Source organism: Simochromis diagramma, unplaced genomic scaffold, assembly GCF_900408965.1.
Source record: "Simochromis diagramma unplaced genomic scaffold, fSimDia1.1 OVJJ01000293.1, whole genome shotgun sequence".
Taxonomy (NCBI): domain Eukaryota; kingdom Metazoa; phylum Chordata; class Actinopteri; order Cichliformes; family Cichlidae; genus Simochromis; species Simochromis diagramma.
In genome coordinates this window covers 24,027,597-24,051,175 of record NW_024386801.1, presented here as the reverse complement: position 1 = coordinate 24,051,175, position 23,579 = coordinate 24,027,597, and the positions used below count along the sequence as shown (strand labels likewise).

Sequence of the window (23,579 nt, the reverse complement as noted above, 5' to 3'; positions counted from 1 at the left end):
GGGGTTCTATTTGAGACTTATGCTTTGTGTGAATGTTACTGTCATGTGGGCTACTTTTAGGTGTTGACAGAAACTACATGAAGTGAGTAAGTCATACTCTCTGATAACACGGTAGCTGCGTTCTCTGAAGAAATCATTTTCTTTGTCAAACTCTCTCTCATCCTCTCCAATCGTCACATTAAACCGTTTCTCCTCAAAGTCAGGCTCCTGCTCCTTACGAATGGTGGCCTTCTTCAGCACCTGTGAGATCCAAACACATACAGAACAATCTGAAATACTGACAATCTGTGATTGATGTCATCAATTAGCCCACATTAACACACAAAGTTTTATCATGACAGGAATATCGGTGAGACTATGTTCCAAGTTCAGTATGTCTAATATTATGAATGGCTTGCTGAAACTGGTCAGTTCAGAAGTTAGGTACCCCCTTGTATGTAAAATAATTACTGTCAAAAGTGTCTGTGAAGGTTCTCAGTCATCCAGGTCATCGTAGTCAAAGGAGCTTGCAAAGAAAAGCGTCTGGACTTCTTTAAGTTGCTTGAAGACGTTTCACCTCTCATCCGAGAAGCTTCTTCAGTTCTAAGGTCAAATGGTGGAGAGTCCCAGATTTAAACGTAGTGGGAGTTTCCCCCCACAGAGGGACAAAAGGACCCCCTGATGATCCTCTAATCGCCTGAGCCAAGGTGTTAAAACGGGTGTGGGTCACAGTCAGCCAGAGTTTCGGGTGAGCTCATTGTGAAACCTGGCCCCACCCTATCATGCGATTTCCTGAGGTCAGATGGCCCAGGAGGTGAGTGGGCGTTAAGGCGTCTGGGGAGGGATCTCAAAACTGGATTATAGATGGAGACAGTTGGTGTCGTAAACCACTGCCTCTGTTCAAAGATGGTCGCTCACAGTGGACATAGATGGCTTCTTTCACTCCTCTTTCAAACCATCTGTCCAAAATGTGAACATTGGCATCCTCGAAAGAGTGACCTTTATCCTTAAGATGCAGATGGACAGCTGAGTCTTGTCCTGTGGAGGATTGCCCAGACCTCTACATTGGAGAGACCAAACAATCACTTCACAAGCGCATGGCACAACATAGAAGAGCCACCTCCACAGGACAAGACTGCCAATGTTCACATTTTGGACAGAGAGGACAGATGGTTTGAAAGAGGAGTGAAAAAAGCCATCTATGTCCACTGTGAGCGACCATCTTTGAACAGAGGCGGGTTTCACACACTGTCTGCATCTTAAACCCCCCCAGACAACCACGCCCACTCATGCCATCTGACCTCAATTCCAGTTTTGAGTTCCCTCCCCAGACGCCTTAACGCCCACTCACATCCTGGGCGATTACAGGATCATCAGGGGGTCCTTTTGTCCCTCTGTGGGGGGAAACCCACTAGGTTTCAATCTGGGACTCCCCACCATTTGACCTTAGAACTGAAGAAGCTTCTCGGATGAGAGGTGAAACATCTTCAAACAACTTAAAGAAGTCCAGAGGCTTTTCTTTGCAAGCTCCTTTGACTACTGTCAAAAGTCTGTTGATGTTCTTCCAGAAACAAAAAGAGCTTGTTTCAACAGGACTGTTTATATAGTGCACCTATTTTTGTCCAAAATGATGTTAACATCTATGCAAACTAATTTCCAATACTTGACCCCGCAAGTGATTTTCCCTTTTAACTTCACTCTCTCATGCTCAGCGGGATACGTGGTAAAAACCTTACATTTCATTTACAGTAATGTTGTCATAAACTTGATTATTATTCATTATTAATTGCACCCATCTTGTTGATTTCACTCTACATGAAAATGTGAAATTATTAGCAGTAAAGACTCTCACTATGCAAGAATTTTGTTCACACATTTAAGTTCAGTGTGAGTGTCTTCACTTTCACGCTTGTAACTCAAAACTGGCACCTGAGCAGATTATCATTTTAGTTTTTTGTGCTTAAGCTTCAACTTTTAACAAACACCTTGTTGGCAAAATGCAAGACATCAAAACACATTTGGTTAACAAATTAGGCTTTATAAATGTTTACCAGGCTAAAGGGTAAGGCTTTCCAAGCTGCCTACAGGAAAATACAATAAATTCTATTTGTAAGCATTTGCTTGGAATGCCGTTAAACAGACTATAATGGCAGGTAGTTAACACACACACACACACACACACACACACACGCACACACGCACACACGCACACACGCACACACACCGCAGTGTGATTGGCTTTCCATTTGGCGGAAGCTCAATTTAGTTTTCAGTGACAAGCAGTGGAACTGTTTACCTCTTTAGCATGGCGCAGTCCTCTCTCCCAGGCACTCTCCACAGGAGGTTCCACTGGAGGTGGTGGTGGAGGCAGTTCCTCCACAGCAGGAGCAGCCTGAAACAGCGAAGAATCATTAATTTATCTTACTTGCAGAGAGATACAGAAGAAGCCTGATGAGATTCTCAGCAGAATTCAAGCTAGTGCAGAATTCACAACATTGATTCACTTTCCTACAATACAAAAAAAACAAAAAAAGCATGATAGATGGGTCTTAGCAGTACTAAGTACAGTCACTGTAACAGAGGCACACATACCCAAGGATTATTGGGTATGAGTGGGTGTGGTCCTCCAGGAGGTGCCCCATTAGGTGAGAAGAGGTCTGGCTTACTGATGAGGGAATAGTTTCCTTTGTCATTGACTCCAGGGTGGATAAAGCGACAATTCATTCCCCAGGTACAATTTCCTGAAGAAGGCACAACAATATTTATTATTTATTACTGTAACTTTGCTTGGGGTTTACAGAAATTTTTTTAAGTATTATATGTCAACACTGATACTCTTGAATTCAGACACCAATATGAGAGAAAGACTCTTGAAGAAGTACTTCCGATAGTATTCCATTTTCTTAATCTGACCAGTATTCTGTTATTTATGTTAGGAAGTATGTTGTGGGAAGGGCTACTGTTCAGTTCAAAAGATAAATTACAAATCTTTATTATCATCTTGCAGCAAATTAAGGTGATACTCAATCTATGTGAAACTTTAAAAATGAGACAAAAATTTGCAGTCAAAGATATAATGGATCAACAGTTTCACTTAAAAGTTTCTTGTTTTCAAAGTTTCTTATTAAGTACATGCCTGTCTAAAAGCAGAGGGGAAAACTTAAAGCTGAATAAAGTTTAAAGTTCAATAGCTCCCTCTACTGTAGATAAACTGAAATAATCAGACAGATATTCTTAATACATTAAAAAGGCTAAAAAGTTTGTGGGAGTTGACAATTTCTCACAGCTGGTACTGTCACATGGCAACAGCCATCATTCTTTTGGAGACTGTCACTGTCACTAAAGATGTCACTTTAAAAACTCATCTGTGTAGACTATGCCAGAGGAAAAACAGAGTTTAGGGTGTTTTCTTGAAGTTTAAAACAATGATTTACTATGATCAGATGTAGGAATACTTTGTTACGGTTCTTAACTAGAATTTTCTGGTATGTGTACTTCAAGTACTGTATTTTCGCGACTATAAGGCGCACATAAAAGTCTTAGATTTTCTTCAAAAAGTGCGGCGCGCCCTATAGAGATTGAAAATGTGACGTCACTCAGGGGTAAAACCGCAAAGAATTCTGGGAACTCGTGGCAAGAGGTACTAGCGCACGCAGGCTTTCAATTGAAATCAGTTATACAGCGATAAAAAGAAACACAAAAAATGGCAAGAAGCTGTTGTATTATTAACTGCAATAGCCGGACAGCCACGGGAAGCCGACGGGTAAAGAGATCGGTTGTTATCAGATTACATCGTTGAAGAGAAATTGTTCGAGCCATGTTTCCGAAGTAACAAAGAGGCGACTGGATTGCAGCCATTCAAAGACCAAATATAACGTCCCAGAACACTCCAGCTCACAGGTTAGTCTGCTCCAAGCACTTCCACAAAGGTCAGTCTGCTGTTGTAGTTAATGCGTCATTTTTCTTAACATAATTGGTGATATAGGTTACAAGCAAGTTTGGCGCTGAACAGAAATTGTCGCGCTATGCTCCTTTATTTATTGTGCATAAATAGTAGATTGTCCTGACACAATATTGTGTTTCGCTTCTGTTATTATGGTACATTGACAAAAACATATACTTTTATTCACAGGATAAAACAGTTTTGTATCACTAATTGCCCAGTACAATTACAGCATACAATATTATTGTCACTGCTACATTTCTGTGATGCGTACCAGAAATTATTTCCACTACTAATTAATTACCATTGAGCTCAAAGGTCCTATTAATAAACGGTTAACGAATGTGTATTTATGATGACGATTTGTGAGACTGGTAAACTTATGATACGTACGATGGTCTTTACTTTCTACACGGTGCATTTCAAGGTCCTGTACCCATCCGTCGGTAAACTGTACCTGGGCTTGTTGCAGTGACCTGAAGTTACTAAACTTCACGAGTGTATGCACTCACTCCAAGAACCGTATAATTATAAATATGAGCGTGGTGAAAGTTGGGCAGCACGCTAACGTATTTTGTCCCTCTGTTTGCTCGTAAGGGTCTAACCCTTTCACTGGTTTGATTTTTTTCCTCGTATCTTTTCTTTGACTTTTCATCAAGTCTGTCTTTGTTCGGACCGGCATTGTTCTCCTTCGTTTTGTACATACCTTTTTGGGGGGCAAAGAAAAAGCAAGAATTTATTGGAACCGAAGAATGAACATTTTGCGGTGCTACAAATGCTTGCATTTGATGCAGGTACTTGGATTGTTTTGCCACGAGTTCCCAGCATGCAATGCGCGAAAGTCACGTGGTCTGTCAATCTCTATAGTGCAGTGCGCCCTGTGTGTGTTGTAAGGAGGACGTAGTAGAGAACACCATGAGAACGCTAAAGGGTGAAGTGTGGGCGTTGATTGTATATACCGGTACAATCGCACATACCTGTATAAAAGAACAGGTATGTGCGTTATGCAGAACATCGTTGTTTTAACAACCCTGAAAATGGCAAAGAGACACGCTTATGAAGCACAGTTTAAACTGAAGGCCATCAGCTACGCAGAGGAACATGGAAATCGAGCAGCCGCGAAAGAATTTAAGATTAACGAATTGATGGTTCGCAAGTGGAGGAAGCTGGAAAACAAGCTCCGACAGGTCAAGAAGACGCAGGTGAGTTTCCGCGGACATAAGGCGAGGTGGCCCGAGTTGGAGAAAAGACTCGAGCAGTGGATCATCGAGCAAAGAACGAGTGGGAGAAGCGTTTCGACGGTCACCATTCGACTAAAAGCAGTTTTGCTAGCAGAAGAAATGAAAATTGAACATTTCCAAGGAGGTCCATCTTGGTGCTTTCGTTTCATGAAACTGTGCCATTTTTCCATCCGGACCAGGACTACGGTAGCGCAGCAACTTCCAGCGGATTATAATGAAAAGCTGGCCATCTTCCGCTCCTACTGCAGCAAACGCATCGCCGACAAACACATCCAGCCCAGCCACATCACTAACATGGACGAGGTGCCGCTCACTTTCGACATCCCAGTGAGTCACACTGTGGAGAAGAAGGGGACCAGCACGGTAGCGATATGCACAACGGGGCACGAAAAGTCTTCTTTTACTGTTGTGCTTGGCTGCCATGCTAATGGACAGAAACTGCCGCCTATGGTGATTTTTAAGAGAAAGACTTTGCCTAAAGAGAAGTTTCCAGCAGAAATCATCATTAAGGCAAATGAAAAGGGCTGGATGGATGAGGAAATGATGAAAGAGTGGCTGAGGGAGGTGTATGTAAGGAGACCAGGTGGTTTTTTTCCACGCATCACCATCGCTGTTGATCTGTGACTCTATGCGTGCCCATCTCACAGCCGATGTGAAAAAACAAGTGAAGCAAATGTACTGTGAGCTTGCTGTCATTCTGGGAAGCCTGACAAAGGAACTCCAACCGCTGGACATTGGTGTGAACCGGCCGTTCAAGGTAAGGCTGCGAGTGGCGTGGGAGCGATGGATGACCAATGGAGACCACAGGTTCACTAAGAGTGGAAGGCAGCGCCGGGCGAGTTACGCCACAATTTGCGAATGGATTGTAGATGCTTGGGCTAACATCTCTGCTGGCACTGTTGTTCGAGCTTTCGCAAAAGCCGGCATCATTTCTGAGGAGCCGCACGGCACGGAAAGTGACTCTGACGGTGAAGAAAGTGAACCTGGCATGTTTGATGGAGATTTAGCGCAGCTGTTCAATTCAGACAAAGAGGATGAGGACTTTGATGGGTTTGATTTATGATGATTACCGGTAATAAAAATGTGAGTAACAAACTCAGTTTTGCTCCCGCTTTATTTTTAAATACGCATACTTGTATGCGCCCTATAATCAGGTGCGCCTCATGTATGTGTTAAATACAGTAATGGCACACATAACTGAGACTGCGCCTTTTAGTACGGTGCGTCTCATGGTCGTGAAAATACGGTATTTATTTTTCTGAAAATGTACTCCCTATGTTTTACACAAACATATGTAACTTTCTACTTTTTAAATTTTCATAACAAGCTTGTTTTGCCTGAAGTTTTAATTACTATTATCATCGTGTTGGTGCATATTGTCCAAAAATCAAACCAATCTGAGTCTGAATGAAGGGAAGAGCAAAACATTAAAAGAAAATTCTGATAAATCCAGGATATATCCTGCCTTGAGTTGGTCCCCGGTTAGGCCCTCCTGACTCGATTTCCTGAATGCTGCAGTTTTATCGTGGGGGATGTTGATTCCTGTGCATGAGAGTTTCTATAGATAGGTGTAAATATGGGCTGTCTGGATACACGAATGTGATGAGGTTGAGAGCCATACAGGGGTAAAGGGGTTGGGGGATGGTGGGAGGGGTTCACATGATGTGTTTTCTGTCTTGCTCACATTTTTTTTCTTTTTTTGAGTTCTTTGTTTTTGTTGTTGTTTGTTTGCTTTTAAAAAAAAATTCTGTAATTATCAATGTTGTTATGCTGTTATTATTATTATTATTATTATTATGCTTGTATTTTCTGTGTTTGGTTTTCGGATGTCTGAGGTTATCCTTGAAAGGCATAGATATAAGTTGTGAGTTTTCTGTTTGTTTTTTTGCTTTGTTTGTTTGTTTTTATTTGTTTTCCAATTTAAAAATGAAAATAAAGCTTGGGGGAAAAAATCCAGGATATATCACACACAATGACATGAAAGATTCAAAAAGATATAGTTTATACATAATTTATAGAGCTATAATCAGGGGTCAAAGTGGGTTGCAATGGCGTTTGTGGTCACGCAGCTTCAGCAAGTCTGCTAGCTAAAAGGTACGGTTGCTGTATTTATGGAGAGAAAGTGTGTGAAATAACTTCTCACCCTGGTAAAGAGATGTTTTTTTTTTAGTTTAGTGCTGGAAAAACACGCGATCTTAAGAAAGCTCATGAAATATTTTCACATGATGAATTCAGTTGTATAAATCCACAAAGAACAATGAACATCAGAGCAGCAGTACGCACTAAGAAAATTTCTTTCAACTCACAAAAGAAATTATGATGAGTTGTGATTCTTTTCCCCCCACACCAAGCCATTAAAGCTGATCTTAAGGTTTCCACATCGGCAGAATCACACTTTAACCCCAGACTGCACTCATTGCTCTGTTTAAGTTGCGGCAGAGTCACCCTTTACAATGTTGGCAATAGCAAATAGCAGTTTTTGAGAAGCTAATAATATTTCATTGTTACATCAATATAGCACAAAGTAGAGATAGCTTAGCAGAAAACTAGCTAGTGTAAATGTCCTCCAAATAACCATTTTACTTTCTTACTTTGAGTAGATTTAACTGAACTTTTTCACTTTTACTTAAGTAAAAAAAAAAAATAAAAAAAAAGTATAGTATAGTATTATTTTTTAGAAATAGGATATGGCATTGCTCAGAGAAAGAATTACAAAATGTACATCTTGACCATAGCTACTAGGGGTGCAACGTTACTCGTATCGATATTGAACCGTTCGATACAGTGCTTTCGGTTTGGTACGCATGTGTATCGAACAATACAAATTTTTTTTATTTATTTTATCAACTTTCCTTCTGACGATGCTGTCTGTGTTGAGCGCTCAGTGGATCTGCGCTCGACAGTGCAGCCTAGGCGGAGTAGTCGAACGCAGATTCACTGAGCGCAGGGCAAGCTAGCGAGACAGAAGCTAAGCTCGTTGCAACATGGCAAATTGAGCCTCCCCCACCCTCATTCAGATGTGGCGTTTGGAACTATTTTGGTTTTCATGTGATGTATGACCCTGAAGGTAAGCGCGTCATGGATAAAATGCTCAATTACATTGGTGGGAACTAGTGCGTTAGCGCAGTTTGCTCGTTAACGTGTTGGCTGTCCAGCCCCACGCACGGGGCGATCCGCGGTAACTCGTTAACGGAGATTTGCCGTGTTGTGGCGTTAACGTCATTTCAACGAGATTAACGCTGACAGCACTAGTGGGAACACAACGAATATGGCTGCACATTTACTCCGACATCACCCTAGTGCAAAGACAAGTGGAAGCAGACAAAAACAACAAGCATGCATGCTACAAACTTTACCCGAATCATTTAGACAGCCGTTAGCACATGATTCTCCTTATGGGGACCTGATATGTTTAATATGCTGCTGAGAATATAGCCCAGAAGAAGCGTATAGTATAGCTTTTATTTTGGAAAGAGCCATTTCTCTGTAATAAACTCTCTTTTCCAAAGATGAGTGATTTCTCGATCAGATAGATTTAATTTTTTATTACTTTGTTGTTTCAGCAACATTAAATTTAAAAACTGTACTTTTGAGTTAAAATATATATTTATAATTTTAATAAATGACAAATTAAAAAGGCATGAACATTTTTTTTTGTATCAAAAAAGTATCGAACCGAACCGAACCGTGAATTTTGTGTATTGTTGCACCCCTAATACCTACATATGAAGGTTTTTCACAGGTCATTAAATAGGAACAGTCACTGAGTGAATCCGTGTACCGTATTTTCCGCACTATAAGGCGCACTTAAAATCCTTTCTCCTTTTCTCAAAAATCGACAGTGCGCCTTATGTATGAATTCTGGTTGTGCTTACTGACCTCAAACAGATTTTATATGGTACACGGCGCTCAAAAATCTGTCAAGAAAATGTTTTATTACGACTTTGGTAAGCTACGAAGCCGCACCACTTGATTGATCAGGAGTCTCGCGGAGTAATCTGGGTCCAAAACTCTGTCCCCTTCAGGTCCCAAAGTCAAACGAACACTGCGGCATCACTGAGACTTAAAAACTGTCTAAATTCTTTCATCTTTAATAAAATGATCGGGTTGCTGATTTACTATGTGTAACAATTAAGTTTAACATCCAGGCATCCATGAAAACAGAATTTATTAAATTTAACAGAGTTAGAAGTTAGCAGGAAGTCAGTGCACTAGTTTCCACCTAAACATGATATAGCATGTTCTGACTGAGAGATTTCTGAAAAAATTAAAACGTACAGCTCTGCTGTCACTTCCAACATAAACGAAGACAGAAAACTAAACAACAGTGATGTTTGTAGGGTTACTGGAGATGGACTAGCTAGTACATAATGATTTGCTATGTGATGGATAGCCACACATCTATGTTAGCATAACATAAACACATAGACTAACTTTTTTTCCACTCCATAAAAGTTAACATCAGGTTTCCTTATTGTTAGGGACAAATTCAATCGCATGGCAGGATGCTGTAAACGTACCAAACTTCAGTCAGGAGAACAACTGAGATAATCCATCCACAATGTGAAGTTAGTAATTAATATACTGAAACAACATGAGAATAGAGCAGCTGCGAGAGAATTCAACATTAATGAATGAATGGTAAGGAAGTGGAGGAAGCAAGAAGAATCAGTTGAGTAAATTTTGAATTATCTGACTGTTTTGTTTCGCTTAATGCACCTTATAATCCTGTGCGCCTTATGTATGAAAACAGACGCGTTCATCGACAGTGCACCATATAATCCAGTGCACATATGGTCCAAAAAATACGGTACACCAAAAATCAGGACAAATGTTGAATAATCTATACCAGGGGTGTCCAACTCCAGGCCTCGAGGGCCGGTGTCCTGCAGATTTTAGATGTGTCCTTGATCCAACAAAGCTGATTTAAATGGCTAAATTACCTCCTCAACATGTCTTGACGTTTTCCATAGGCCTGGTAATGACTGAATCATTGTAATGGTAATAATCATTTGAGTGAGGTGTGTTGATCCAGGGTGATGTCTAAAACCTGGAGGACACTGGCCTTTGAGGCCTGGATTTGGACCAATGATAAGTGCTTTATCATTTGATATAACTGATCATTACATGGATGAAGAAAACTGTTCAGACATTATGTAAGTTGTGTTCAATTAAAGCACACTGATAAGCTAGGTTCTAATTAAAATACTTTTTTAAAATACATGACAACAAGGTATACAACAAGAGACTGTTTAGTCTAGTTAGTCCAAATATTTTTCCTCATTTAGTCAACTAAGAAATTAGTCTCCAGGAACATCTCTAATGGGAAAAGAAAAGTATGAGGAAGAAGAGAAAGAGCCCATACCACATTACCTTATCACGGTGGACGCAGCCTTATGGTACGGGTATGTATGGGCTACTGTTCAATTCTATTTATAAAGTGTCAAATCACAAAAACAGTTGACTCAAGGTTCATTATATCGTAAGGTAAAGGACTTTACAATAATATAGAGAAAACCGCAACAAATGGCCCCCTATGAGCGAGCAGTTGGCAACAGTGGGAAAGAAAAAAAACTCCCTTTTAATAGGAAGAAACATCAGACAGAACTACAGTGCAACTGGCTGGGGTTGATGGGAGGAAGATTTAAAACAAACAAACAAACAAACAAACAAAAACAACAAAAAAAAAAAACACTATGGAAGAGAGTCAGAGATTATGATAATGATCGGTGTATAAACACATCACAAATGAAAAAGGTGAGTGACAAAGAAATACTTACAGGGAGTGCAGAATTATTAGGCAAGTTGTATTTTTGAGGAATAATTTTATTATTGAACAACAACCATGTTCTCAATGAACCCAAAAAACTCATTAATATCAAAGCTGAATATTTTTGGAAGTAGTTTTTAGTTTGTTTTTAGTTTTAGCTATTTTAGGGGGATATCTGTGTGTGCAGGTGACTAATACTGTGCATAATTATTAGGCAACTTAACAAAAAACAAATATATACCCATTTCAATTATTTATTTTTACCAGTGAAACCAATATAACATCTCCACATTCACAAATATACATCTCTGACATTCAAAAACAAAACAAAAACAAATCAGCGACCAATATAGCCACCTTTCTTTGCAAGGACACTCAAAAGCCTGCCATCCATGGATTCTGTCAGTGTTTTGATCTGTTCACCATCAACATTGCGTGCAGCAGCAACCACAGCCTCCCAGACACTGTTCAGAGAGGTGTACTGTTTTCCCTCCTTGTAAATCTCACATTTGATGATGGACCACAGGTTCTCAATGGGGTTCAGATCAGGTGAACAAGGAGGCCATGTCATTAGTTTTTCTTCTTTTATACCCTTTCTTGCCAGCCACGCTGTGGAGTACTTGGACGCGTGTGATGGAGCATTGTCCTGCATGAAAATCATGTTTTTCTTGAAGGATGCAGACTTCTTCCTGTACCACTGCTTGAAGAAGGTGTCTTCCAGAAACTGGCAGTAGGACTGGGAGTTGAGCTTGACTCCATCCTCAACCCGAAAAGGCCCCACAAGCTCATCTTTGATGATACCAGCCCAAACCAGTACTCCACCTCCACCTTGCTGGCGTCTGAGTCGGACTGGAGCTCTCTGCCCTTTACCAATCCAGCCACGGGCCCATCCATCTGGCCCATCAAGACTCACTCTCATTTCATCAGTCCATAAAACCTTAGAAAAACCAGTCTTGAGATATTTCTTGGCCCAGTCTTGACGTTTCAGCTTGTGTGTCTTGTTCAGTGGTGGTCGTCTTTCAGCCTTTCTTACCTTGGCCATGTCTCTGAGTATTGCACACCTTGTGCTTTTGGGCACTCCAGTGATGTTGCAGCTCTGAAATATGGCCAAACTGGTGGCAAGTAGCATCTTGGCAGCTGCACACTTGACTTTTCTCAGTTCATGGGCAGTTATTTTGCGCGTTGGCTTTTCCACACGCTTCTTGCGACCCTGTTGACTATTTTGAATGAAACGCTTGATTGTTCAATGATCACGCTTCAGAAGCTTTGCAATTTTGAGACTGCTGCATCCCTCTGCAAGATATCTCACTATTTTTGACTTTTCTGAGCCTGTCAAGTCCTTCTTTTGACCCATTTTGCCAAAGGAAAGGACGTTGCCTAATAATTATGCACACCTGATATAGGGTGTTGATGTCATTAGACCACACCCCTTCTCATTACAGAGATGCACATCACCTAATATGCTTAATTGGTAGTAGGCTTTCGAGCCTATACAGCTTGGAGTAAGACAACATGCATGAAGAGGATGATGTGGACAAAATACTCATTTGCCTAATAATTCTGCACTCCCTGTACAGCCAGGAAACAAACACCCTCTCTACTTTTAAGATTAGGCTTAAGACTTTCTGTTCTGACAAATCATACAGGTAGGGCTGGATCAGATGACCCTGAATCCACCTTTAGTTATGCTGCTGCTGCTGGGGGCTTCCCATGATGCATTGAGCTTTTCTCCTTTTCTCACCCCTTTTCACATAACGTGTTTAGACTCTGTATTTTCACTTTTTTCCACAGCATGTCTTTAGTCTCATCTTCCTCCTGTCACCCCCAACCTATCGCGGCAGATGGCTGCACCTCCCTGAGCCTGGTTTTTCAGTGGTTTCTTCTTGTTAAAACAGAGTTTTTCCTTTCCACTGTTACCAAAGTACTCAGTCATAGAGTCTGATTAAAGTGGTGGGTGGGCTCTCTAACATTTTGAAAGAAGCCAATTTAGCCTAGCGTTAGCCTCAACGTGCTTTGAGCCACAGTGGCTATATACAGTGCCTTGAAAAAATATTTGCCCTTTTGAAATTTCTTAGATTTTTTTTTTCTTTGCATATTTTTCACACAGAAATGTTTCCTATCAAACAAATTTTGATATTAGAAAATTATTCCAAATAAATACAATCCAAGTAAATAGAAAAAATGTAATTATTAAAACATTATTTATTAGAGGAAAAAAAGCTATCAAATACAGTGGTCCCTCGTTTATCGTGGGACTTACATTCTAAAAATAAGCCGCGATAGGTGAAATCTGTGAAGTAGCCAACTTTATTTTTTACAATTATTATAGATGTTTTAAGGCTATCAAACACCACACTACAAACTTTATACACTTTTCTCAGACAGGCATGAACATTTTCTCGCTTTTCTCTCTTATTTAAACACTCTCAAAGTTCAAATCTTCGTAGAAAAATAAGTCCAGTATTATAGAATGAAACCAAAGGCGCCTGCGGTTGCCTTTGACGATGCAAAATGTTTTGTCGACATTGTTGTGTTTGTTGGGGAGAAAGCTTACTAACATACAGTACAGCACTTCAGAGTCACACTGCTAGTGATCGAAGATTTATGTAAACAAGATTGATTGACAATGGTCTACAGCCAATCAGGACGCAGAACACAATGTGCTGTAAAAATATTTTTAAAAAGCATGCAAAATTGCACCCAAAAAAAATCCGCAAACCAGCAAAAGGTGAACTGCGTTATAGCAGGGGACCACTGTATATCACTGTATATGCCCCATGTGAAAAAGTAAAAAGGATGAAGGTAAATACTTTACTACGACACTTCATCTGCTGTTCACCACCTACCTTTAATGAAAAACCTGCAGATGGGACGTGGTCGGATCTTCCTGTCTGAAGGATCTTTGACCTCCCCCTCCTCCAGATCATCATCCTGCATACACATACACAAGCCAAATCATGACACTTCACAACACATCACTGTATCCAGACTATTGTTGTGAAGTGTGTGTTATTTGTATTTCAAGTGCAAAGTAGAAATTATTTTAAATGTCTAATGAGGAACAATCATTGGGGATGGGTTTAAAAAAAAAAGATTTCCTAATTCAAATCAATTTGAATTTGAATAATCCGATATCGATCAAATCCTGCAATCATTTTTTTTTAATTAATGTATTTTGCCAGAAATATCAGAATCTCAGCTAAAAGCTCACAAAACTATTTCAACAACCACCAAAGAGATAAAATAGAAAAAATTAAAGAGCAGATAGACAGATTCTACACAAAGATGTAAACACACGGCTTGTTCACTCGATGGCACGGGTGCTGAAAGCCAACATCTCATCACAGAATCCAAAAATGCAGGTTTCGTCACTGCGAACTCTGAATTTTGCAGCATATTTTCAAGAGGGTTATGTGCTATAAAAGATCAGGCCAGTAAAAACTCCTTTATATTTTTCTGGGTTTTAGCCTCAGTTACTTTGACACAAAGGCATCTGCTGTGATGCTTACACCTCTGATGAAGCCTCACAAGTGTCAGCATTGTTTTTATACCTAGATGGTTTACACCAAGTTTGTAATTGCAGAGAAATAGTCAATTCACTTTGGGCATGTCATTTTCCAGCAGGAACCTCAGAAAAACCCCTGAGGCTTTACGGATTAAATAATAAGTCCAAGACTGTAACTGCTTTAGGAACCGTTTTCCTAATTTGGAAATAAATATATTTTATTTACAAGGTTTGGAGGGTTCTTTCAAAAGTACATATCCAAGATAAATTATCATAATTATAATATTTCTGACTGAGTCAAAAACGGAATTGAATCGAACTGGGGCCTTGTGAATCAGAATTGAATCAGTTAAAGAAATCAGTGAAAATACCCAGCCCTAACAATCACTAGTGTGTGACATTCTGCTGATCCAGGCAGTTATAAGATAAAGACTTTTAGTGCCCATTCTGCCTCTCCACTAGAGGCAGAACATGACATCACTTGGCTGGTTGGTACTAACAGACTTGTTAGCCCAGTCTGTTGACAGAACCGATAACTCAGTGGGGAAAAAAAGAGGACACTAAGCCGTCTAATAGTAGCCACTTTTGGCTACTATTAGACTTCTCTTTGCTGCAGCAATCAGTTTTATGTTTAAAAAAAAAAAAAACCCACAAGTACATTCTGTCCACTTTTACGCTCTGTCTTTTAGGCAGTAAGTGCCTCCTCACTGTTGGCTAGCTAAACTGAAACAGGAAAATCCACCTGTTAGCTGTAACGTTGGGGTTTGTAGAATACATTATGAATCAGGTACAAGCTGCATTTCAACACACTGATTTTTTTTTTTCTTGTCAGGTCAGGTGTACAGGCCGAGGAGCGCAATCACCTGACGTCTTCATGATGTGTCCTTCGGATGCTCATTGCGCAACATGTCTGACAATCCCTGTTATATGAAATGCTGCCTTCAATTTGGAGACAGTACTAGGGCTCACTCCAAACAATGTTAGAACTTGTTTTTTTGAAACATCAAAGCCCATTTTCCATCAGTACCTACTCAGATCAACTCATGACGACTCAACTGGTTTTCCATTATATTTCAGTACTATCTTATGTGCATGCTCGTCATCATAGCAACAGTGCCAAGCATCCTGTGACGTAATTAACATGCGACACGAATGCTACAACAAAGGTGGACGCTGAGAAAACAATATATTTGGTGCTTGGTCTGTGGGGTTTGTTTTTTTTTTGGTCAGACTCGGGGAACATTACGTTGTTTTTGTGTAGCCATTTCCCTTGTTGCCGGGTTTCAAAAATAGTGGTTTTGACTTTCGTGAATGAGAAGCTCTCATGACTCATTGAGTGATGCCACTGACCAACCAATAGGTGGCATGCAATCTAATGACGTCACATTTTAGTACTTGCTCAGATCGCTTGGAACCCCGGCTGAGTAAATACCAAAAAAAAGGTACCTGGTACCAGTTACTATGACCTAATTCTAATAATCACACCATTAAAACCTTTGTGTTTATATTCTGTAGTGCGCAGAACAAGACATACCTAGGCATGTCAGAGAACAAGAACCCAACCCCCCCCCCCCCGAAAAAAAGAACTAAACCAAAACACTAAAGTTGAAAGCAAAACCTTTTTCACCACTTAAGGCAGAAGCAGAAGCAGGCTACAAATACACATAGGGCTATGGTGGAGCAAATGTGTTGTCCAGAAGTTGTTATGGCTGCCTATGCTGTGGTGTGAAAAAGTGTTTTGCCCACTTGCTGATTTCCTATTGTTGTATATGTCAGTCACACTTAAATGTTCAGATCATCAAAAAATGTAAATATTAGATAAAGATAACAAAAGTAAATGTGAAATTCGGTTTCTACGTGAAGGTTTTTATTATTAAGGGGGAAAAAATCCAAACCTACATGGCCCTGTGTGAAAAAGTGATTGCTGCTAAATCCATTGCAATAATTGGGAATAAGTATCTTGGAGGGCTGTGGAGGAATTTTGACCCACTCATCTTTGCAGAATTGTTGTAATTCAGCCAAATTGGAGGATTTTTTTTAACAGGAACCACCTTTTTAAAGGTCATGCCACAGTATTTCAATAAGATTCAGATCAGGCCGCACCATAGTCTTCATTTTGTTTTTCTTAAGCCATTCAAAAGTGAACTTGCGGGTGTGTTTTAGATCATTGTATTGATGCAAAAGACAATTGTGCTTCATCTTGAGGTCATAAACACATGGCCAAACACTGTCCTCCAAGAGCAGAATTAGCAGTATCTTCCCAAAAGCCTTGGGGATCATAGAGATATTTCCTGCCAAAACTTATTCACCCCACCCAAACACCTTCATTTAGAAATGTAATTTTGTGTTTACTTGTGTTATTAGTGTGTAACATTTACATTTGTTTGATGATCGGAAACATTTAAGTGTGACAAACATAGAAATCAGGAAGAAAGTCAGAAAGGGGGAAAAATACTTTTTCACACTAGTCTATAAAACATTCAAAACTGAAAACATATTTCTAGTTTTAGGCTACGTCCACGTACACAGGGTATTTTTCCGTTTTCGTTTTAAAAAATAATCCCGTCCACACGTAAATGCCGAAATGAAGGAAAACGCTGCTAGGAACATGCCAAAGCAACAGGTGGCGTTAGATTCCTAACCGTGTAGAAAAGTTGGCCAATCAGAAGTGTAGAAGCCTCGATGGGAAATAGTAAACAAGGATGGGACAGTAACTGTGTGTGTATATGTAAGCATTTAAACACTACAGAGAGTACAATTAACAGTAACAGTATTGTAGAAATTCATTTCACCGAAACAATAATGTGGCGCACAGTGTGACGTCAAAAAAAGGCGCAACACCACTCTTTATGTTTAAGGCTATTTGTTCTAAAGGTTTATCAATAAAACAAAAACACAGTAGCAGTGCTTCCTGACTAAAGGCTTATTTTCAAACACAAGGGATTTTTACGATTTACCTGCACTCAGCAAATCAGGCAGCACTACTACCAACAGAACTACAATAACTTACATCAATCTCTCCTTCATCAATTTCTCCATCATCCTCATCCTTCTTCTTATCTCTGAAGGATTCCTGGCGTATCCTCTCCGGCCCTTTCGACCCATCTGTCCTCCTGGATTCGCTGTGTTTAGGAGATGGTGGAAGGATTGATTTTTTCTCCTTTTTACTGCTTTTGTCCTCGCTTTCCTCCTCATCTTCATCTCCCTCTACTTTTGTGTCTTCCTCATCTTCCTCCTCGTGTGTAGGGATGCCAGGCTCCTCTGGGACCTCCTCATCATAATCAAGCTCATGTTCGTCCAGTTCCCGGGAAACTGACACAGAGTCATCCTTCACTTCCCTTAGCGCAGCAGCTCTCCTTGTCTCTTCATCTCTTATTCTTCCATCCTCTTCATCTTTGTTTTTGTAATCCTCCTCTTGATCATCCACTTCAGCTACCTCACATTCTGCAGAGGCAGCTTTTATGTAGTCATCATATCCTTCCTTCCAGTCTTCTCCATCTTTTCCAGCACTAAGGCTCTTGACATGTTCTGGCTCAGAGTCTGGGGATAATGGAGTGCTAACAACTCTCTCCTCATCCTCCTTTCTTTCCCTCTCCTCCGCCACCTGAGGACTGTCTTCATTCCCCTCCATAAGCACAATGCTCTCATCATCCTGTCCCAACTCTCCCATTTCTCCAAAAGGTTCCTCATCCTCTGGCTCCGACACAAAGTCAGGCACCACCTCATCCTCCTCTTCCTCTAATTCCACATGTTTTCCATGGCTTTCCATCACTTCTATGTCCCCTTCTTCATTGAGGATCTCGCTGTCTGAAACGACCCCATCCTCCTCTTCATTAGGAGACTCCAGCAACTCACTGTCAGAAAGACCCTTCTCCTCCTCCTCAGGAGACTGAGGGGACTGGGTAGGGCTTTCAGGAGTATCCATGTGAATCCACTCTGGTGCAAAACAAAAACAAAAAAAGCAATCTGTCAAAAAAAGAAAGAAAAGACAACTGTATGTCACCAGTAATCTGATAGCAATTAATTACTGTTCAATGTAATGCTACGTGCCTTTTGTTAATCGAATTAAAAACAGTCACAATTAACCAATAAAATGTCTATAATCACAAATTAAATTTAAAATGATGCACCACAAAAATATGTTAATTCTGCTACCCACTGAAAGAAAGATGGTACAGTTAACTTTTATAGTAATATATAATTGTCATACACCATAACGTTAAATACTTGTTTTTGTTCATTTGGTGATTGCTGACACAAAGAACGGAAAAGAACTAATTTCTATTAACTTTGATAACACCTTCCCTGAGATTAAGACGTAGCTATATGTTGGTCACAGCAGTATATGTTTTATATGAAATTATAGTTTCCGGCGCTGCTAATTCACCAGCAAAGTAAACGTTAGCTATAACAAGCTAACTAACAACCACCATTTAGTTTTAGGTGTATATAAGTCTCCATATAGCTCCATGGTACAACTACATGTGTATACATAATTAGATAACATGCTCAAGTTTATAAAGACTACAGGTTTCCCTGTAGCATAATGTCACTGGTAACACTTACAATGGCTGGGTCGCGCTAGTTCGCAACAAGGCCCATAACTTGGCGGCGCGAAGACAAAGCTAATAACGAGTAAAGTGTCCCCAACCTATGGATCGTTTTCTTCAGCGATTATAAACGCTTGGCTTAACCGTATAAATAAGTGGACACTACCGGTTTAGTACGAAGCGTTCGCACCAGTACACTTGGCCGTCTTACGGTTAACAATGTAGCCTCCCCTGAAGCTAAGCTAAAAGAGCAAGTACATTGTGCTAGGAGCTAACAACACATTTTTAATCACCTTGCCGACACGAAGCTCTATAAAGACCACGCCGCTACCTTTTCAGCTGCACTCTCTCGCGGATATAACTTTTTACAGTCTGCAATAAATATTAGACGGTTTTATTTTTAGCCGCTGTAGCGATGAAAATAAAACACCCTGCACGGCCCAGCGAGAGCGGCCATTACCTCAACGTCATCAAAATACGACAACCGTGTGGTTGGAACCGCGCTGAAAGCTCATCAGGGCAGATCTGAGATCAGTATGGTCCAACGTTGACAGGAGAATATTTGTAATATTTTAACAATGTTGTGTGAATGGGTGGATGACTGGATATGTAAAGCGCTTTGGGGTCCTTAGGGACTAGTAAAGCGCTATATAAATACAGGCCATTTACCATTTATTTACCATTTAGACATACATGATTTTTAACCAGTTACTTAGAAATCATGGAAGACATTTTTGGGGAGCAGTTACGTCGTTCCATGTAAGTATTATTTTTGAATAATGTTTTCTCTTCAATTCACTTGGTGACCTCTCATCTCTGTTGACAATAACTGTAATATGGATACAATGTTTTACCACTAATTCTTTTTGAATTAACTATTTGAGTTAACTCATCTAATTTCAGTTCTCCATATCCAAATACTTTTTTAAACTTTTCTTTAGTTCACTAAAGAACAACAAAGTAATCATATCAGTATTATGACCAGTGACTATATAAAAGTAGATTTTCGTCAATGATGTTGATTGTTGCAGTTAATAAACTTTTTAACATAATTCTTGATCATTGTTATTTTTTTATTTTTTTTTTGCCTTGAAAACAGTAGCTCACATTAAGCTCACAGGAAGTTGAGTGGCTGAGTGAAAAACTTAATACTGGTGGCAGCCAGTGCTACCCCTCAGCCCCCTAGTAGATGCACTTGTGGCATAAATTTGAAAATCTTAAATAAGTCTTAAATGAGTTGCTGTGTTCAATAGGAAACCAATATAAACTGTCTAAACAAGAAAGGCCACTTTGTTTGAGCTAACTAATCGTTTGTAGATTATAAAAAATTATTTGCTTTTAGTTTGATTAAACTTAAAATGTCTGTTTATTGGCAGAAACGTTTAACTTGAAAAACCTTTCCCAGGACTTTGTAGTGGGAAGCAACCTCTGCAAAGAAAAGGTAAAAGAATTGAAAACTATCCTCCAAAAACAACAGTCTAAACAGACAAAGAACGCTATCGCATCAACCGAGGCATCATTTAAAGTGGTACACATCCTCACCAAGCACAAAAAAAACCCTTCATCAATGTCGAGATCATTAAAGAGGCAATGGCAGAATCATTGAGAAAATAAGACTGAGATTCTTTCTGCTATCGCTAATGTTCAGCTTGGCTTGAACACAGTCAGCAGATGCAGAGAGAAAGCTAGATTTGGACCTGCACAGGTGCTCCTGGTATTTACTTCAGTGTGATGAGTCTGTGGACTACAGTAATACGGCACAGCTAGCTGTGCACACATGGTGATGGCTTTTCTACAAAGGAGGAATTTTTGACGTTGCTGCCACTGAAAACCAAGGAAGTTGGCATTTACAATCCAATGAAGCGTTACTTGTTGGTGGGGAAAAAAATCCATTGAAAAACTGGTTTCTATAACAACTGATGGAGCAGCAGAGGTGACAGGACCTCACTCCAGATTTATTGCACATGGCAAAGTGTGCAATAAATCTGATTTTTAACCAGTTTTTTCCTAAATGTTTCCTAAATGTTCGAACTATCACTGCATCATTCATCAGCAGGCATGACGTCACACTTTATGGGAAGTAAAAAGTACTTTACTACTGTACTTGAGTAGAATTTTCAGGTATCTGTACTTTGTTTTACTATTTATTTTTCTGACAACTTTTACATTACTCCACTACCTACATTTTTACACAAATGTAAAAATGTACAGCAGGCAAAGAGGGAGCTGCAGGGAGGGTTTAGTGGTGTGCTGTCAGGAAGGCAGACCAAAACGGCTGATCTCCATCGTATAATCATTCATCCCCTATTTGAATAGGATGAAGAGACCAGACAAGAGAGCTGTGTGGTGTGCTGAGCTGGAAGAAGCAGCTGGAAAGCTGTGTGAAATAAAAGTGAAAAGCATTTGTAAATAGCTATTCATGTGCATTGGGTACATTGATTACAATATTTTTACCTAACAACATATAGACATTAAATTTTTTTTAAATTTGGAGACATCAGTAAATGACAGCAGCTGATCTGTTTTTCTTCCTCACACAAGACGACTGACTGCATTACCGAAATTATTATACATACCACTAGAGGGAGCCAGAGCATCAAGTCAAGTCAAATCAAGGGGCTTTAATGTCATTTTAATCATATATAGTACACAGTGAAATGAGACAGAGTTCCTCCAAAACCCTGGAGCTACATATAACAGAAAATACACACGGGACTACATAAAGTGCAAGTGTGCAAATATCAATGCAACACCAGACAGAACAATACAGACACAACAACACACAAAAATTTTCAGGTCGATCGAACCTCGGTTTTCATTTTTAAATGAATGATGAAAAAGTAAAAACAGCTTCTTCATTGGGCATTAGCTTCAGTCCAGAACATTCTTCTTGTTTTCTTCAACCCATTTAATGTTAGTGATGGTTCTCTCAATGGATTGATCCAGTGCTAAGGTCCCAGAGCCAAAACCAACATCGGAATTGTCAGCCTTGAACTGCTTCAGCTGATGCAACAGACACAATGTAAATCTGTGAGTAGTTTTAAACACAAGACATATACTGAAAATGCATTGCTTTTTTCATATCACTAATCTCTTTCTCTCTTTTTTATATTAAAATTATGTTTTTTCCCCCCAACATTTTACTATTGAGACATGTTGTTTGTCATTCATAAAATGCTACAAACACACAAACCTTTTGTTATAGTTATTGGATGAATGTTCTTCTTTCACACAGTCACTGCAACTTTTTATAAACTGACCAAATATTGCAGCTTGGTTATGGCACAAAACTGCACTGCTTGCATGTTGATATTAAAGTTGTCATAGTCCTGGGTCTCAGTCCAAGTATTTTTGAGTTTTTGTTCTGGACTTCTGATTCTCTCTTTGGACATTTGAGATAAATCATATTCAGGGTTTTGTGTATTGATTTCCTATTACTTGTTTATCTGTTTTTACTCATATTTCTTGGTTTCCTTTTTGATTATGTTAGTTCCTTTTGGTGCCCTGTCTGCAGTGTTGGGGAGTAACGGAATACATGTACCGCCGTTACGTATTTAAAATACAAAATATGAGTAACAGTATTCCGTTACAGTTACCGTTTAAAAAGGTGGTATTTAGAATACAGTTACTTTGTTGAAATAAATGGATTACACTGCGGTACTTTCCTGTTTCATATTGTGGTGGGTCAGGACTGTTTGGGTTTGTTTGACAGCTACGTTCTGCTGTTCCAGGCGGCAGCGTTACGGTTGCCATGGTTACAGGGCGACGCTCTCTCTCTCTGCGACTGTGTTTCCTGGGTGAGAGAGCGCCTTTTCGTTGTTGTTGTTGTTGTTGTTGTGCTAAGCTAACAGGCAGAATGCTACAAGCATAGCTCTAAAGAATGTAGCATCATGGGCAGTGTAGTCCGTGTTGCAGGGAGAATGGACTGCCATACACGTTATGTGTCTGTGAGCGCGAGGAGGGAGAAAAAGGGGAGTGGAAAGGTACGAGTTGTCATCGAGCAAAAACGGGAGCTGGAAGCATGTAAATATAATAATAACCACTGCAGCCAAGAGTGCCTGACGAGCCCAGTTGTAAGTAAGCTATTAAGACTCGACTGTACACCGTGTTCGTGTTTTCCTCCGAAAACAATAAGTTCCGTTGGAGCAGCCTTTCAACGCCTCTCTCTGTCTCTCGCAAGAAAAGTTGACCCACACAACAAAGTAAAGCTATTTTTCGGCTACGAGCCGACAGGGACCCCGGCGTATTAGTCAGAGGTCCCTTTACTACAGTTTGGAGTCGCGGACCTTCAGTAATAGTAATAAATCACACAGCAATAGTACATTCACGTTGTTGTAAAAAGCATGATAATATATTAAGTAATCCAAAGTATTCAGAATACGTTACTGTCATTGAGTAACGTAACGGAATACGTTACAGAATACATTTTGGGGCATGTATTCTGTATTCTGTAATGGAATACATTTTAAAAGTAACCTTCCCAACACTGCCTGTCTGTCACCTCTGTGTCCTGTCCTCAGTGTTCATCCATCCAATCATTTGTTTCCGCTTATCGTTTTATATTGTTTGTTTTATCTTTTATGACTTGATA

At 39.8% G+C, this 23,579-nt stretch overlaps 1 protein-coding gene across 1 annotated transcript in view; it reads right to left on the bottom strand.

Annotated features, from left to right (window-relative positions):
• zc3h18 (zinc finger CCCH-type containing 18) overlaps nt 1–19,442 on the bottom strand; it is a 53,076-nt gene extending 33,634 nt beyond the window's left edge. The window contains 6 exon segments of the mRNA XM_040026694.1: nt 98–240; nt 2,276–2,371; nt 2,572–2,720; nt 13,780–13,864; nt 17,449–18,404; nt 19,005–19,442. Coding sequence (XP_039882628.1) covers nt 98–240; nt 2,276–2,371; nt 2,572–2,720; nt 13,780–13,864; nt 17,449–18,363 — 1,388 coding nt within the window. The 5' untranslated portion in view covers nt 18,364–18,404; nt 19,005–19,442.
• Between the last annotated feature and the right edge of the window lie 4,137 nt (nt 19,443–23,579).